The sequence below is a fragment of the Thrips palmi genome, unplaced genomic scaffold (genome assembly GCF_012932325.1).
Source record: "Thrips palmi isolate BJ-2018 unplaced genomic scaffold, TpBJ-2018v1 HiC_scaffold_16, whole genome shotgun sequence".
NCBI lineage: Eukaryota > Metazoa > Arthropoda > Insecta > Thysanoptera > Thripidae > Thrips > Thrips palmi.
The window spans coordinates 9526112-9544004 of NW_023144625.1; the positions used below are offsets into that span (position 1 = coordinate 9526112).

General features: G+C 55.1%; 4 protein-coding genes across 6 annotated transcripts; 3 read left to right on the top strand and 1 right to left on the bottom strand.

Moving 5' to 3' along the window:
• Positions 1 to 45: 45 nt before the first annotated feature.
• On the top strand, positions 46 to 2003 carry LOC117643172. The gene is made up of 6 exons (XM_034381900.1): positions 46 to 203; positions 538 to 776; positions 850 to 976; positions 1186 to 1362; positions 1455 to 1627; positions 1756 to 2003. The coding sequence occupies exons 1-6, from the start codon at positions 140 to 142 to the stop codon at positions 1879 to 1881; spliced, it is 906 nt and encodes a 301-aa protein (XP_034237791.1). The 5' UTR covers positions 46 to 139; the 3' UTR covers positions 1882 to 2003.
• A 1687-nt stretch (positions 2004 to 3690) lies between these two features.
• LOC117643173 lies at positions 3691 to 5303 on the top strand. The gene is made up of 6 exons (XM_034381901.1): positions 3691 to 3814; positions 4097 to 4335; positions 4409 to 4535; positions 4609 to 4785; positions 4871 to 5043; positions 5162 to 5303. Exons 1-6 carry the CDS (start codon positions 3751 to 3753, stop codon positions 5267 to 5269), a joined length of 888 nt encoding a protein of 295 aa, XP_034237792.1. The 5' UTR covers positions 3691 to 3750; the 3' UTR covers positions 5270 to 5303.
• Positions 5304 to 5411: 108 nt separating this feature from the next.
• On the bottom strand, positions 5412 to 17869 carry LOC117643169 (battenin-like). 3 transcript variants are annotated; one of them, XM_034381890.1, is made up of 9 exons: positions 17527 to 17869; positions 13550 to 13737; positions 13214 to 13335; positions 12495 to 12656; positions 12268 to 12408; positions 11760 to 11964; positions 11534 to 11683; positions 11315 to 11455; positions 5412 to 6142 (listed from the first exon to the last, which is right to left on the bottom strand). In XM_034381890.1, the coding sequence occupies exons 1-9, from the start codon at positions 17663 to 17665 to the stop codon at positions 6014 to 6016; spliced, it is 1377 nt and encodes a 458-aa protein (XP_034237781.1). In that variant the 5' UTR covers positions 17666 to 17869; the 3' UTR covers positions 5412 to 6013. The 3 variants fall into 3 exon arrangements, with proteins under 3 accessions (XP_034237781.1, XP_034237780.1, XP_034237783.1); XM_034381889.1 differs by lacking the exon at positions 5412 to 6142 and having other exon boundaries at positions 10409 to 11455; XM_034381892.1 differs by lacking the exons at positions 5412 to 6142; positions 17527 to 17869 and adding an exon at positions 15904 to 16167 and having other exon boundaries at positions 10409 to 11455.
• On the top strand, positions 8323 to 10375 carry LOC117643171. The gene is made up of 6 exons (XM_034381899.1): positions 8323 to 8476; positions 9149 to 9387; positions 9461 to 9587; positions 9674 to 9850; positions 9948 to 10120; positions 10229 to 10375. Exons 1-6 carry the CDS (start codon positions 8413 to 8415, stop codon positions 10334 to 10336), a joined length of 888 nt encoding a protein of 295 aa, XP_034237790.1. The 5' UTR covers positions 8323 to 8412; the 3' UTR covers positions 10337 to 10375.
• Positions 17870 to 17893: the final 24 nt, after the last annotated feature.

Here is a 17893-nt window from a genome sequence, read left to right on the forward strand (position 1 = left end):
TAATGTCCCGGCCAGCTGTGTCAACGTATGTCATCCCAGCACTGTTTTCGACGCGGCCCGCGGAAGCCCGGCTCACAGCCTTAAAAGGTCACCTCGTGCCGTTCGGTGCCTGTTCGACGGTCCACTCCGCACCAACAACATGCTCCGCATCCTTATCGTCGCGGCCGCGGCCGTCGCCCTGGCCGGCAGCGCCCAGGCAGGCTGTAAGTAGGGCGCGATGCACTGTGGGCTGGTTCGAACCGACCGGTTCGAGTAGTGTTTAGCAAATCTGGAGCTGAAAAACGCGTCTAGAAGTTTGGTCGCCTCCACCGGTCTCCTGGCCTCCTGGCCCACTGTTCGATGGTGCAGATTCGGGCAGTGCGTGTACTGGCAGAAAACGAAGCCTTTCTTCAAGCGTCGTGGTTGAAATTTGGCCGGTTCATACGCTTGACTTGAGGCGTAGTAGCAGCATGCAACTCGGTGCAACTACTTGTTCTTCCTGGCCCTGGTGAAAGCAACACCACATTTGATTCTTTTTTGTTTCCTCTGCGATACCAGTGCTGAGTGCCGGAACCACGCCCAACAAGTTCATCGTCACCTACAGCATCGTGCCCGACCTGTTCCACCAGTTCAGCTTCTACACCATGCCCCGCACCATCAAGGAGGCCGAGAAAGACCACTTCACCCAGGTTTCCGCCAACGACGTCGACAGCACCACCCTGTGGTGCCGCAAGAACGACTTCAGGGTGTGCGTCTACTTCGACAAGCAGGGCAGCGTCGCCGGAATCCAGCTTTCCGTGAGTGGCTAACGTGAGGGAAGACCCAACAGTGACGTCAATCAAGAGTCTGATTTGGATAATTGCTGTGCAGGCTAGAGTGAGCGAGATCGACAACGGCAAAAACGCCCCCCTGAACCTCGTCGCCATCCCCGAGTGGCGCCGCCAGACCCTCCTCGGCGAGGACGTCTACTCCACCGTCGCCTACTTCCTGTCCCGCGGTAAGCTATGCAGCTCTGACCAGAAAACGAAGAACCCTGGGCCCTCGCGGTCGAGAGTCACCTGCAATGCTAGCCAAGGCGGCAGATGCCATAACCCGCGAGAACCCCGGGCTCTTCGTTCTCTGCTCAGAGTATACATTCCATTAACACAAAGTTGTCGTGAGCTGTTCACCAACTGCAACACGTACTCATGACGTATCTGCGCACAGAGGAGCTCGTGGCCGGTGGCCGCAGCCTCTCCAAGGAGACCCACACCGCCCCCAACGGCCTGTACCTCCTCCAGACTAACGAGGAGGGCGTCGAGACTGGTCTGCTGCACGTCGCCACCGCCCAGTCCGAAGCCGAGGCCGCCGGCTTCAACGAACAGGCCTGCTTCTTGGGCATGGGTACGTGACGTGTCGCTGACGCCAGGCTTGGAGGTACTTCGTGCGCTGAGATGGGCGTTGACGAAAGTCTGATGCGAACCTTTTGTGCGCAGGCAAGCACTACTTCCAGAACCTCAAGAAGGACGGCACCTGCGAGGCCCACCGCCCATACTTCCTGCTGTTCGGACCCAAGACCAAGCAGCTCCAGGGCTTCGGCTTCGTGCAGTACGGCAAGGTCAGCCAGGGCCGCGGCTGGTTCGAGACTCCCCCAGCGCTCGTCGCCAAGGTGCGTGACAATCCTTACCTGACCTAACTAGGCCTGGCTGGCCCAACTGGGCCTAACCAGGCCATACTTACCAAACCAAATTCTCACCTCAAAGGACTGGCAGTCTCTAACTTGATGTTTCATTGCAGAAAATCGCTCCCAACTCCCCCGACTGCATGACCAAGTGGATCAACTCGTACGGTCTGTTCACCATGCACGTCTTCTTCGTGGACAAGCCCTACTACACCACCTGTTGCACAAAGAGCCTCTTTTAATTTCTTAAATCCGAGCCTCAGATGATGTATACTCTGCATGATTCCTGCATGGTTATGAAAATCTGAATGTGTAACGTGACGTTACGGAGTTGACCTTGAATACATCCATTTGAATCTCCGTACTTCGGACCAAGGTGCTTATTTTTCCTGATCCCATAGCCACATTACAGCACTTGCTACTACACCATTCTGAGCACAGCGCAACGCGTAATAAGTAGAGTCGACCAGCTACCTCACTCAGGTAGTCTTAGTGACCTCCCAACATGCCGCGTCTATGAGGCACGTGTTCATTCCACTCACAAAAGTAAATAAATAATCCATCTACACACGAGGTGATTAAATTTTGCGCAGAAAAGTATGGCATTTACGCGCCAAACTTCGTATACTGCCACTTGTGAAACCATCCCCATTGTAAGGGCGCAGGTTTCACAGCCTTGCAATCTGGCAAAAGGTTGTCTCTTTTGTCCTGCAGTGCTGCGACACTAGTAAGCAAACATCTTCTGTAGAACAGGCTACCACTACACTTGCTTGTGTACTCTTTCGACAGCCACCTGTTCTAGGCGTCTTATTGGCAGCAAACTAGAAGCACACGTGTCTGTTTTCCACTTTTGCCACTCTCGAGTCGACCTCCACTCACCAGCACCTCCCATTAGCAGGGTCATTTGCCGGCCTGCAAAAATCAACTTGTCTTCCAAGCAAACCATTACTTATGGCCCAAATAGACCAAGTCCCTCCATACACCATTTTCATGGTTGAGTATATTGCTCCGAACTACGAATCCTGCTCGCCGTGCTACCACTTTGCTGCGGCAGAGCTCGAATCGCTATATAATGAACAATACTACTCTCTTCATGCATCAAAGCCGCTTTCTCCTCCAGACGTGCCACTTCGTTCTGAAGTTTTTTCTTCAAAGACTCTAATTTTGATTATTTCTTTTGTCGTGCGCTGCACCTCGTGCAGCACATAGGAGTGCTTATTATTCAATACTCAGTATTGTAATCAGCTTTACCTTCTGCTTTGTCCTTTGGGGACGCTCACACCCACCAGTGACCCCCGGTGTAGTTGGGAGTGTCGATCGGCTGAGCACTGCTTCCCATGCGACCTTAACACTGACTCTTAGGATATTTTTTAGGGGGGTTAATAAAGGAATCAAAGACTTACTGAAGGTTGGGCGACCAAGTAGTTTCTGTTGATGAAAGGTGAATCCAGTTGGGGGCCGAGGCCGATACACCCTTACTTATTTCCGCGACAAAATTTTTGTCGTCTATATACGGCGATGAAGTGATGTCACAATGACACAACCGAGGGGCCGACAACTTCCCTTACTCGTGTACGAGGGAGTATACGTAATAAAGGTAATATAGAGGTAGGCGACATTGTGATAATAGACAAGTAATATATGGTAATTTTCAGGTAATATAACGACCGCGTACAAGGCACTATATGAATTGTCGACCCCTTGGACACAAGTGGCCTTTAAGTAATTTATTTCTGAATGATTAATAAATTTATCCACTTTGTAATGCTGAAACCGATGTAGCTGAAACCTCCATGCTCATATAAGGCTTTGACAATTGATAAAACTTTCTTTGTTAATTTTGGATATTTTTTACACCAGAGACCCCACTTAACACATGCCCTCAACATTAACCGTCAGGTACGGATGATTTGTGATCCCGGGTGAAATCACCCCCATTAAAAGCCGGACACGTGGTATCTGTAAGGAGTAACCGTGTGGCGTGACGACCCGGCCAGCTGAGTCAACCCAGTGCGCAGTTCGGCAAATGCCCGCCCAAGCCGGCGCGCTGCTTAAAAAGGGTTGGCCGCGGCGTGCGGTGTCTGTTCGAGGCTCCACTCCACGCCGACAACATGCTCCGCATCCTTATCGTCGCGGCCGCGGCCGTCGCCCTGGCCGGCAGCGCCCAGGCAGGCTGTAAGTCCGACTGCGGCTGTGCCGTTGTAGTGATAGGGCAGTGCGTGACGGAGAAAGACGACGTTTCGTTTCAATGTCACGACCCGTTGTCCATATTTAAGATACAAAGTTGTTACTTTACAACATTTTGCAATGGAGCCTATACAAGCAAATGCAATTTGATTTTTTTTTGTGGCAAAATTTTGGAGTGAAAAACTTAAGGGGCGACGCAATGTAGCTAAAAGCAAAGCACGTTTCTATTGTAAGAGTTAGTAGTAAAAGTATTTGTCACGTCTGCAATAGGGCTCGACGCCGGAACCACGCCCAACAAGTTCATCGTCACCTACAGCATCGTGCCCGACCTGACGCACTCCTTCAGCTTCTACAACATGCCCCGCACCATCAAGGAGGCCGAGAACGACCACTTCACCCAGGTGTCCGCCAACGACGTCGACAGCACCACCCTGTGGTGCCGCAAGAACGACTTCAGGGTTTGCGTCTACTTCGACAAGCAGGGCAGCGTCGCCGGTATCCAGCTTTCCGTAAGTGGCCACCGCGCGGGAATTCCCAACAGTGACGTCAATCAAGAGTCTGATTTGGAAATGTGCTGTGCAGGCTAGAGTGAGCGAGATCGACAACGGCAAAAACGCTCCCCTGGACATCCTCGCCATCCCTGAGTGGCGCCGCCAGACCCTCCTCGGCGAGGACGTCTACTCCACCGTCGCCTACTTCCTGTCCCGCGGTAAGCCACAACCCGTTAGCAACAAGTTGTCGCAAACTGTTCGCCGACTGCAACTACTCGCGTCTGCCCACAGAGGAGCTCGTGGCCGGCGGCCGTACCCTGTCCGCGGACACCCACACCGCCCCCAACGGCCTGTACCTCCTCCAGACCGACAAGGAGGGCGTTGAGACCGGTCTGCTGCACGTCGCCACCTCCGAGTCCGCGGCCGAGGCCTCCGGCTTCAACGAACAGGCCTGCTTCTTCGGCATGGGTACGTGATTTCAATGTCGCTGACGCCAAGCTCGGCGGTACTGGCAGCACTGAGGCCCAGTCTGACGACCTCCTCTTGTTCGCAGGCAAGCACTACTTCCAGAACCTCAAGAAGGACGGCACCTGCGACGCCCACCGCCCCTACTTCCTGCTGTTCGGACCCAAGACCAAGCAGCTCCAGGGCTTCGGCTTCGTGCAGTACGGCAAGGTCAGCCAGGGCCGCGGCTGGTTCGAGACTCCCCCAGCGCTCGTCGCCAAGGTGCGTGACAATCCTAACCTAACATAACCTAACCTGGTCCAAACTGAACCCAAGCATGCCCACCCCAAAGGGTTTGTCCAAGAGGACTGTTAGTTTCTGACTTGATGTTTTCTTGCAGAAAATCGCCCCCAACTCCCCTGAGTGCATGACCAAGTGGATCAACTCGTACGGTCTGTTCACCATGCACGTCTTCTTCGTGGACAAGCCCTACTACACCCGCTGCTAATCGCAACAAATAATAAATAGTGTTAAACCACCCACCTCACGTGTTCTTTATGACCTCCCATCATGTCGAGTGTATAAAGTGTTTATTTCACTCACACAAATAAATAATGAATATACATACATGGTAATTAAATATTGCGCGCTAAAGTATGGCGATCACTCGACAAACTGATTACTCTTCTCGGGAAGCTATTCCTATACTCCTTACATTCTAAGGGCAAATTTCACAGCCTTGCGATCTGACAAAAGATTTGTCTATTCTGTCCTGCAGTGATGCCAAAATAGGTAAACATTCTTGCGGTGCACCAGTGTGGAACAGGTTGCTGACTAACCTGCCTAGGAGGCAACTTCTCGAAAGCAGTGCCTCGTGGACGGTTTGAGGTCGGCAACCCTTTCTACACTTACACTGATGCACAGTGGTAATTTTCGCACACTCACGTGGCAACACGTGCTATGAACAGGCTACCAGTCAACTTGATTGTGTACTTTGCCGAGGCCACATGTTCCGGACGCCTTCTTGACAGCAAACTAGAAGCACACAGGTGTCTGTTTCTCACTTTTGCCTCTCTCGAGGTGACTTCAACTCACTAGCGCCTCGCAACGGCACGGCCGTTTGCTGGCTTCCGACGGCCTTCGAGTGTTTTCGAGGTCTTCTGACGGTCGTCGACGGCTTTTGAAGGTCTTCGACGGTTGCCGCGGGCTTGCGACAGCCTTCAGGGGCGTCGTTGGGGGTAGACACGCGGTGTCACGAGGGCGCGGGCAGCTGGCAGAGCAGGTTGTGTGCGGGGATGGCCACCAATCCCGCCGTGAAGATGCCCAGGGCGTCGGCCACCGAGGACATGGCCATGGAGAACTCCCGCTTCTCCGGCACCACCTTTCCTGCTCTACAAACTCAAGTGTGTACATCGTACACTCCACCTGGAGTGTCATGCATGTACATTTCAACCTGGAGTGTACTTAGCATGCACACTTCAACCTGGAGTGTACTTGGCATGTACACTCCAGGTTGGCGTGTACTTGACAAGTACATGCCAGGTGGCTCATACACTGTTAAAAAATATATAGTCAAATTCCTATACATGTATATGAAGTTATTTTCATATACACGTATGAACCATGCACTCGTATGGCAATTTTCCTACACATCGGTACGGCATTCTCCCATCCCTTGTGTAGGATTTTTCCTATACATCGGAATGGCGCAACTGCAATGCATGCATAGGATTTCCACCAAAATGTGTAAATTGGGCAGGCCGAAGCGGATGCACTGTCAGATATTCAATGGCAATATTCAAACGGCTGCATTTTCCGCCTCGAGTATGGATCTTTAGTGATTCTTCACCCCCGTCTTCCACATTGGCAAAGTCCGACTCCACTACTTGAACACCCAAAGTGAAATAACACCTGAGTAAAAATGATGTAAGAGTTGAAAATACCTTCAACTTTCTAACAATGAAATAGGACGCGAGCCCCCTGACCCAACCAAATTCCTAGCCGCAGCGTACACCGAGAAGTAAGTCGGTCAAAACGACACTAGCGCCATCTAGCGGATAATCCGGACAGCGGGCAAACAAGCAGCTTTTGTGACTTTGAACGTTGTTGACAAATAATCGTATTCAATACAAGTGTTTTAAGAAAATACAACAATGAATCGCTGTTAGTTAATAAGGTTGATGGCAGATTCATTTTTCAGTTGGCCAGTTGGCCCCCAAAAGGCCCCGGCAGATAAGACCGCAAAAGGCCCCCGATCATCATTGTTTTTACCCTTCATGACCAACTTTGTGAGGCTGCCGCTCCCACACAAGTTGCGGTCAATAGCCTTCCCGTACAGGACATGAAAGACTAGGGTCTTAAGAATTCTAGGGCGTCGAGGGAGGCCTTTTACGGCAACTAGATTGGACACAGTGGCCGTCCAAAGTCAGCAAAATCAGCAAATTTCCGATATTCGACTACTTTTTGACCAACTTGGTCGGAAAATCATTGCGGTCAAAGGCAAAATCGTTGTGGTCAACGTCTTCCCTATACAGGGCATGAAAGAGTAGGGTCTTGAGAATACTAGGACGTTGAGGGAGGCCTTTTACGGCAACTAGATTGGACACAGTGGCCGTCCAAAGTCAGCAAAATCAGCAAATTTCCGAGATTCGACCACTTTTTGACCAACTTTGGTCCCAAAATCGTTGCGGTCAAAGGCAAAATCGTTGTGGTCAACGTCTTCCCTATACAGGGCATGAAAGAGTAGGGTCTTGAGAATACTAGGACGTTGAGGAAGGCCTTTTACGGCAACTAGATTGGACACAGTGGCCGCCCAAAGTCAGCAAAATCAGCAAATTTCCGAGATTCGACCACTTTTTGACCAACTTTGGTCCCTAAATCGTTGCGGTCAAAGACAAAATCGTTGTGGTCAACGTCTTCCCGATACAGGGCATGAAAGAGTAGGGTCTTAAGAATACTAGGACGTCGAGGGAGGCCGTTGGCCGCTACTAGATCGAAGCAGTGGCCGCTCAAATTCAGCGAAAACGGCTACTTTCGGAGATTCAATCACTTTTTGACCAACTTCGTGACGTTACTGGTCACAAATCCAAAGGCCCCGGCAGATTTTTCTGCCTGTCTGCCCTGGGCAGTCCGAGCCTGCATGTATAGGAATATTCCTATACATTTTCAACCCGTAGAGCAAAAAACCTATACAAATCGGAATATTACATCTATTGGAATTTCAGTAATTCCTATACATGTAATTATAGGAATTTTCCTAGACCACTGAATGGTAAAATTCCGAACGTTTTTTACAGTGACAGCTTCACTACCATGTAATGAAAATGTAATTAAATTTTTTTAACAGTCTGCAGGCACGCTTAAATTTAGAGCGTACCTGGTAAGCACACTCCAATGTAAAGCGTGCCTGCCTTCCAAGCACGCTCCAATTTAAAGCGTGCCTGCCAGGCACGCTCCAATTTAAAGCGTGCTTCTTGGCATGCTGCAAATAGAGCGCCGTGTCATGCACACATTTCAGTTTGCAGAGTGATGTCCCGGCCAGCTGTGTCAATGTATCGGTCAACCCAGCACCGTTTTAACGCGGGCCGCGGAGGCCCCGGCTCACGTCCTGCCGGTCGGTGCCTGTTCGACGGTCCACTCCGCACCAACAACATGCTCCGCATCCTGATCGCCGCGGCCGCGGCCGTCGCCCTGGCCGGCAGCGCCCAGGCAGGCTGTAAGTCCGACTGCGGCTGTGCTGTTGTAGTGATAGGGCAGTGCGTGACGGAAAAAGACGATCGACGTTTCATTTCAATGTCACCCCATTCTCCATATTTAGGATACAAAGTCGTTACATTACAACGTTTTGCAATGAAGCCTAGAAAAGCAAAAGAAATAAGATTTTTAGCAGATGATACCTTTACTTAAAACATACTTTACAAGACACATAAAGGTGTCAGCTAGCTTTTACTCGAGAGTCCAAAAACCAAGTGCGTATCCTAACAATATAATAGGGGCTGGCTTGGCTGGGCGGGCTGGTGCGTCTGTGGCCGCGCCGCAGCCTCCGTGGAATTTAACAATCCTTTCCCGCTACAGCGCAGAGGCACCGGGTGCTCCCAATCCAACGGGCACGGCGTGGCGGTGCAGGCCACGGCACAAAGGACTCAGTTTTTAAACACTATCTTTGGAATAAGCCCATACTACCCCGGAGAAGAAAACCAAACGAGTATTCTGCTTTCATTAGCGTTCGTTGAATGAGATTTTTGTGGCAAAACTTTACAATGAAACAACAGTAAAAAGGCTCTTTCATCGCAAAAATTAAGGGGTGACGCAATGTAGCTAATATCGATGCCATTTCTATTACAAGAGTTCGAAGTAAAAGTATACTTTGTCCCGTCTGTGATACCAGTGCTCGACGCCGGAACCACGCCCAACAAGTTCATCGTCACCTACAGCATCGTGCCCGACCCCACGCACTCCTTCAACTTCTACAACATGCCCCGCACCATCAAGGAGGCCGAGAACGACCACTTCACCCAGGTGTCCGCCAACGACGTCGACAGCACCACCCTGTGGTGCCGCAAGAACGACTTCCGGGTGTGCGTCTACTTCGACAAGCAGGGCAGCGTCGCCGGAATCCAGATTTCCGTGAGTGGCCAACGTGAGGGAAGACCCAGCAGTGAGGTTACTCGAGGGTCTGACCTGGAAATGTGCTGTGCAGGTTAGAGTGAGCGAGATCGACACAGCGAAAAACGCCCCCCTGGACATCCTCGCCATCCCCGAGTGGCGCCGCCAGACCCTCCTCGGCGAGGACGTCTACTCCACCGTCGCCTACTTCCAGTCCCGCGGTGAGTAGAAGTCCGTAAGCAACAAGTTGGAGTTGTCACAAACTGTTCGCCGACTGCAACTCCTAACTACTCGCGTGTGCCCTCAGAGGAGCTCCAATCCGGTGGCCGCAGCCTCTCCGAGGACACCCACACCGCCCCCAACGGCCTGTACATCCTCCAGACTAACGAGGAGGGCGTCGAGACTGGTCTGCTGCACGTCGCCACCGCCCAGTCCGAAGCCGAGGCCGCCGGCTTTTACGAACAGGCCTGCTTTTTCGGCATGGGTACGTGACGTGTCGCTGACGCCAAGCTTGGAGGTACTTGGTGCACTGAGGCCAAGATGGACGCTGACGAAGTCTGATGCGAACCTCTTTTGTGCAGGCAAGCACTACTACCAGAACCTCAAGAAGGACGGCACCTGCGAGGCCCACCGCCCATACTTCCTGCTGTTCGGACCCAAGACCAAGCAGCTCCAGGGCTTCGGCTTCGTGCAGTACGGCAAGGTCAGCCAGGGCCGCGGCTGGTTCGAGAATCCCCCAGCGCTCGTCTCCAAGGTGCGTGACAATCCTAACCTAACCTGGTCCAAACTAAACCCAAGCATGCCCACCCCAAAGGGTTGTCCAACAGGACCGGCAGTCTCTAACTTGGATGTTTTCTTGCAGATAATCAAGCCCAACTCCCCCGAGTGCTTGACCAAGTGGATCAAATCGTACGGTCAATTCGGCATGCACGTGTACTTCGTGGACAAGCCCTACTTCACTCGCTGCTAATCGCAACAAATCGCCCAATAAAAAGCGTTACACCATCCACCTCACGTGTTCTTTAAGACCGCTCCAATCATGTCGAGTGATAAAGTGTTTATTTCACTCACACAAATAAATAATGAATATTCATACATGGTAATTAAACATTGCTCGCTAAAGTATGGCGATCACACGACAAACTTAGTACTCTACCCGGGAAGCTATTCCTATTTTCCTTATACATTCTAAGGGCACATTTCACAGCCTTGCGATCTGACAAAAGATTGTCTATTCTGTCTGCAGTGTTGCCAAAATACGTTAACACTCTTGCGGCGCACCAGTGTGGAAAGAATAGCTGACAACAACCAGCTTAAGAGCCAAACGTGTCAAAAGCAGTGCCTCGTGGACGGTCTGAGGTCGGCAACCCTTTCTACACTGCTGCACAGAGCACGGTAAAAACGGTTCCTGGTTCTCCCAGGAACCCTCTGGAAATCGCCTATGTCTTCGCCATAGGGCTCCTGGGAAAACCAGATACCGTTTTTACCGTGAGGTGATTTTCGCACACTCACTTGGCAACACGTGCTAAGAACAGTCTACTACTTGTTTGTGTACTTTTCCGAGGCCCCCTGTTCTGGACGCCTTCTTGGCAGCAAACTAGAAGGACACAGGTGTCTGTTTCTCACTTTTGCCTCTCTCGAGGCGACTTCTACTCACTAGCGCCTCGCAACTGCACGGCCGTTGGCTGGCTTCCGACGGCCTTTGAGTGTTTTCGAGGCCTTCTGACCTGACGCTCGTCGACGGCTTTTGAAGGTCTTCGACGGTTGCCGCGGGCTTGCGACAGCCTTCAGGGGCGTCGTTGGGGGTAGACACGCGGTGTCACGAGGGCGCGGGCAGCTGGCAGAGCAGGTTGTGTGCGGGGATGGCCACCAATCCCGCCGTGAAGATGCCCAGGGCGTCGGCCACCGAGGACATGGCCATGGAGAACTCCCGCTTCTCCGGCACCACCTTGGTGGAGATGCAGAAGAAGGTCCTGACGTAGGCCGCGCCGCCGAGCAGGCCCTCCCACACCACCAGCACCGCCACGACCCACACCGACCCCGACATCCTGTACACGGCCTCCAGGGTGAAGTACACCACGTTCAGGCCCTGGAGCAAAACAAGCAGTCAGAGTTATTTTCCCCTGCAGCATTGTACGCCGTTCCCGAGTTTGTTTTATGGACAAACCTGCAGGACGGCCAGGATCCACGTCCTCTCCATAGGCACGTAGCCACCGGAGGTTCGCGAGACGAAGACGCCGATCTGGTAGAGCGCCTGGAACATCTTGTACTGCTGGGCCTGCGTCAGCCACTCGGACTCGTACCGGATCAGCTCGTACTGCAAGCAAGCGCCAAGCAAGTTAGGGCAACGCTACCGACAATCGACTTCTGTGCAGCCCTCCGCGCAGCCTTACCAGCCCCTGGTTGATGAAGTACTCGAACAAGTAGACGGCGAACAGAGGGAAGATGTACTTGAAGAGCGGCGGGATGTCGCCCAGCTTGTCCACGAAGGACGCGGTGGACGAGAACATGGGCACGCCGTCGCGCACCTTGTCGGGCTGCTTCACGGCCTTGTCCTCCTTGACGTCGATGCGCGGCCGCACCAGCAGCACCCAGAACCTGCCGACCGAGCACCTCGCCGTCAGTGATGGCGGTGCACAGTGGGCCAGAGGACCGGCGGAGGCGGCCAAAACTCCAGACGCGTTTTGAGCTCCAGAGTCGCTAAATGGTACTCGAACCGAACATGTGACCCCACCAATGGATTCCTCGTCCGGAGAGCAATCCATTGGTGGGGTCACATGTTCGGTTCGAGTCCCTTTTAGCGACTCTGGAGCTCAAAACGCGGCTAGAGTTTTGGCCGCCTGCACCGGTCTTCTGGCCCACTGTGCGGTGGGGGAGGGGCGGATCGCGCCGGGTACTCACGCCAGCGCCACGGCGGCGGGGACCACGTTCATGATGAGCAGCGCGTCCCTGGGCGAGAGCAGCGTGGTGAGCCCCAGGTACGACACGGCGCCCAGCACGCCGGCCGCGCCCGTCCCCGACGACCACATGGTGACCACGCTCCTGAATCAGACGACGGGGATGAGTGAGTGCACCACTGCCACGGTTCCAACGTCACCAAAGACACGTCTTCCACGCGGGCCACGCACTTGTCCTTGAAGAAGGCGGTGTAGGCGAGCAGCGACGCCTCGCCGAGGCCCTGCGCCAGCGACATGGCGGCCACGCCGGCCAGCGCCACCCACAGCTCGGACGCGAAGGCCACCAGCAGGAAGCCCAGCACGTTGTTCACCACGACGACGGACATGCGGAGGCTGCGGACATGGAGAAGACCACCCTGCAGACTGCAGTCCCAGAGCGGTGCGCGTTGGGTTGCCAACTCGCCGGGCGCCAGAGCCTCGCCGGCAGTGGGGCGCGTCGACGAACTGCGCGAGTCCCCGCCGCCGGACGGTCGGCAACCCAACCAACGCGGTGGCTTCACTTGCTCTGCTCGGGGGAAAGCAGCACGGCACGGCACTGCGATTTGCATCAGCTGTCAGTCACGCCCGCCCCGGCCATCACGGTGACTCTGACCGCTCTGTCCAGCGGGATCGCTGTCCTTTGTTCGATTCCCGCCAAGGGCAGCCTTTTTTCGGGATCGCGTGATCGCGAATTGAGCTGTCGCTGCAGCGACCGCCGCTCCAAGTAGTTTCCGCGGCCGCGCCAACAAAGTGGCCGACCGATGGCCGCGGCATGGAGGCCGAGAAGAGCTTCCTGGTGCCGGCCGCTTCCGTGGATGCGACGCTCCATCGCCGTCGCACGCGCCGAACGACCGTGGCCCGGGATCGATTCCCGCCGCCGCCACAGTCGTTTTCCCAGTGTCCCCGCTTACTTTATCCAGAGCGGCAGGAAGGGCGAGAGGAACTTGATGACGAGGCTGGGCAGGATGTCGGCGAGCAGGATGGCCCCCGTGGACAGGTAGTTGCACTGCCGCGGACCCGGCATCGGCCTCGCCTGCGGGCACGCCAAACGCGGAAAGCAGAATGCAATGAGCGATGCCGCGACAGTGTTGCCAACGAAAGGGAAATAAAACTGGCCTCGACAGACTTGACTTGGAATTTGAATGTTGCAGCGATCCGGTTTGCGAGCGCGGCGCGTTCACACGCGACCGAACGCGTGCCGCGTGCCGCGCGCCGCGAAGGCGGCCGTGATCTGAAAAGTGCTGTACCTCGGCCAGGAAGTTCTTGTGCAGGATGTCGTAGGCGGCCGAGATCATGACCACGTAGCCGTAGTTGTTGCACAGGCCGAGCACCCAGAACGCGGCGCGCGTCCGGAGTCTTGGGGGGCCGTCGGCACCGGAACCACCGGGACCCCTCCCCGGGGTGCGCGTCGCAGCCTCCACCTCGCGGACGTCCACTGTGAACAACAACAACAACAACAGAAACATCAATCAACAAAAACTCAAAATAATGGATGAGATTTTCTTTTGACGTCATCCTCGCGCGAGCGCATTTCATTTCCTCGCGACGCGCCGGGGTCAAAATGTCGCTTCGATTACCCGCGCGCTCGGCCGGCCGCCCGCGGAATAAGGTGTACAAGGACGCATCGCAAAGACAGGAAAACACCGCCCCGTTTTTTCAATCACTCTTACTTTCGCTGATCGCGTCGCGTCCATTGCCGAGCCATTAGGCGATTCAATAACTCCGTGTCTCTTGGCGCCTCGCTGGGCGCCTCGCGCGGACCCTCGCAGACGCCCTTGACCTACACGGCGACGACAAGTAGCAAGTCGCCAACCGGCCGACCGGCCGACCGGGTGGCCGGCTCCATGCCAGTCCATTCCGTCACGTGACCGTCTTCTGAATCAATGACCTGCTGACTTTACTGCGTCCCGCTCGCGTCCGTCCAGCCGTCTTGGCGGATATGAGAAAAGTAACCCGGAGGTGTTGCTACCGAACAACCGGTACGATGTTCGGGGCGCCGTGCACCGAGTGGCGTACTTTGAAATTTCTGTGCCCGTGCACCATGTTTTGGTATGTTTGAAGCTTGTACGCGAGAGGGCCACCACTCTGAGCACCACTCGCATTTCAGGTGTACACAAGATTACGGTATTACGGTAAATTTACTGGGGATTAAGCGTGAAATTTTGTAGAATTGGTTCAAAAACGTTGAAAAATGGCTCTAAAACGTTGAAAAATGACTCAAAAACGTTGAAAATAGACAGAATTTCTGAAGGATCACGTGATTACGGCATGGATTATCGGAGATCACCAGCCAATTTGTGCGGGTGGTGGCCCCCTCGCTTGTACCGGTCGCTGTTTACGAGAGACAGACACCTGTATTTCGTAGCGGGTCACTCCGTCCGGGTCGCCCATCCGTCTGTCCACCGTAAGTCCGTCCTTTCCGCCGCAGCTATCGACCTCCGCGGCGCACGTCGCACAGTGGGCCAGAAAACCGGTGGAGCGGCCAAAATTCGAGACGCGTTTTGAGCTCCAGAGTCGCTAAATGGGACTCGAACCGAATGTGTGACCCCACCAATGGATTCCTCGTTCGGAGAGCAATCCATTGGTGGGGTCACACGTTCGGTTCGAGTCCCATTTGGCGACTCTGGAGCTCAAAACGCGTCTAGAATTTCGGCCGCTCCGCCGGCCTTCTGGCTCACTGTGCGTCGCCTTGCCCAGCCTTGCCAGGAATGTGACGAGTGTAGCGGCTGCCCCGCGTGGGAATCTAGCCGCACTGGCCGCCAATAATGGGATCAATCTGCACAGCGATTGTCTTTATCGCCGGAGAAGAGATGTTGTTATGGCCTGGCCTCGCCTCGCCGGCCTACTCGGCCTAGTCGGCCACTCAAACTTGAACTATTATTTTGAACTACTATCTCGATGCACTTGCACTACACAATGCCGCCAGAGGCAGCCAGAGGAAGAGCGAAGCGGGTCAGCAGACCGATTCCGAGAGTCGCTCTGTCTCCCTCGCACTCGCTCGCACCTATACGGGACGCCCCGTGAGTGCGAGAGAGACAGAGCGATGAAAACGACTCTCATTCTTCGGTATACAGCTCGTTCCGTGCAGGTCGGGGGGAATTCCGCCATCCAGAGCAGAGCGGCCCAGTACCAGTAGTCCGCGACACTAAGGTTTCCACGTTCCGGGGGGCTGGATGCTGAATGGACCATTCCCACAAGTTTTCCGCGCCTAGAGTCATAGGAGCCGTGCACGCTGCTTCCCGGATGGGCCGTGTTCGTCCTTGGTTTTTGGTGGTACAAAGTTGGTTCTCCGAGTGCGGTATGGTATCGGTCCGTGCGTTGAGGGTCGAAGTTTCGCGACGATCGGTGCATCAGTGTTCGAGTTTCGTGCAAATTAGTGTTCTGCCCTTTGTACTACGGCCTGCAGCGTCCCTCCAGGCCCTAGGCACCAGGGGTGGCAAAAGCAGTTCTCGTGAAAATCAAACCAACTTTTCCGAAAACTTTAAGCCTTTTACGTCGCTGTGTATCCCTCGCACTCGTGGCGGCCCGTACAGGTGCGAGGGAGACAGAGCGACGAAAACGACTCTCGGAGCCAGTCTGCAGGACGTGCCCGCCCCCTTACCTCCCACGCGGGTCTCCCGCGTGCCTCCCTTGCTGCAGCCCATGGGAGCGTCGTCGTCGTCGTCGTCGTCGTCGTCGTCGTCGTCGTCGTCGTCGTGGAGGTCGCCGTCGGCAAAAGGACCCGTGCTCGCGGCAGCGCGGCGTGGCTGGGAGCGCGGCGGTCGAGTGCTACCCGAGCGAACCCGTCAATAACTAAACTTGTCGGCAAATCCCGGCGGCGACGTCCTGCATGCCTGAATGGGGGAATGGCGGCATGGGCGTTGAGCGTTGCGCCCCGTCTGCCGCCGCACCGCCACACTGCCGCGCCCCCCTCCACGCCACGCCAGCCGCCAGCCCCTAGCAAGGCGTGACACGCCGTGACACGCCGTGACACGGCGGCGTGACGGCGCCTCGTCCACCACGGCGGCCACGGCCGGTCACCGCGCCGTCACACTCAAATCGCAGTGCCGCGGCGCCGCGGTCCACTCGGGGACTGTCGGGGAGGGAGGCTCTGCTTGCTCTGCTTTGCGGCGCCGCGGCGCACAGTGGACCAGAAGACCGATAGAGCGTCCAAAGCTCTAGACGCGTTTTGATCTCCAGAGTCAGTAAATGGGACTCGAACCGAACGTGTGACCCCACCAATGGATTCCTCGTTCGGAGAGCAATCCATTGGTGGGGTCACACGTTTGGTTCGAGTCCCATTCACTGACTATGGAGATCAAAACGCGTTTGGAGCTTTGGATGCCTCCACCGGTCTTCTGGTCCACTGTGCGCCACGGCACACCCCGTTCGGAGAGCAATCCATTGGTGGGGTCACGCGTTCGGTTCGAGTCCTGGTTAGCTACTCTTGGAGCTCCAAAACGCGTCTAGAATTTTGGCCGCCTCCACCGGTCGTCTGGCCCACTGTGCGGTGTGGCAGAGCAACGCCAGGCAGAGCTCTGCGCGGCCGAGCGAGACGAGACCGTCGAGGCCACCGAGCAGTCCGAGTCGCAGTACGTATACCTCCTCCAGCTCCGCGAACGGTAGCTCGGCGTGCCCGGAGTCCGCTGGCTGCAGAGCCGCCATCTGACACGCGGTCGGCGCGTGGCGCCGCGGCGTTGCGTAAGTCGCCGCCAAGGGTGCAAAAGAGTGCAAAGGCGAGGGCGGACCCGGCCTTTGCCTGGCCCCGCTCCAACCCCAACCAGATACCGGCCACAACAGCGCCAGCGCACTGCAATGTAGGTCAGGATCGCACCCTGCACCGGTTTGCGAGCGCGCTCGTCGGCGCGGCAGACCGATGGGCATCCCGTATGGGTGTGAGAGAGACGGAGCGACGAAAAACGACTCTCGGAATCTGTCTGCTCTTGGCACTCCGCCTGCACGAGGAAGCAGAGCGAACTTGAGGGCGTCGACAGGAGGCAGTCCAGTCCCGCTTGTCGTTATCTTTCCACGCGTTTCTCATGACGCGAGGGGTGGCCCAAAGTCACTCTGTCTCTCTCGCTCCGTTACGGGACGCCGCATGAGTGGGAGACGGACCGAGCGACGAAACCGACTCTCGGAATCCGCAAATCCGCGCGCACTTCGCGGGCGCCTACTTGTCCTCAGGTGGGCACAGGTGGTCCTTCCCTTTTGCGGTGCCGGATGGGTGGACCAGCCTCACACTTACTTGCTTTACTTTTCACTGGTTGGCGAGGTGTCCCGTCCACGTCGTCCACAATATCCATGTCCACGTTCACAACGGCGTCCACGACGCGCCTCCGTTTGAAAGGACGCCGCCGAACGCGCGCGCGCGCTCCCAGAGACATCCGATTGCTACCAATAAACAAATCATTTAAGTGGGGTCGGGCTCCTGACTTGAAACCTTGGCTTCGATTGCGCCACGGAAAATAACCTTAACGACATTTAATTCGCTGCCATTTATCATTCTTGCTCGTGTCAGGCTACGCACTGCCATTCAAGTGCCGCGAAATGTTGACTTAAACGTTTGGGTGTTGGTAACAGAATGGGCCTGCTCACTGTTGTTGTTTGTTTTT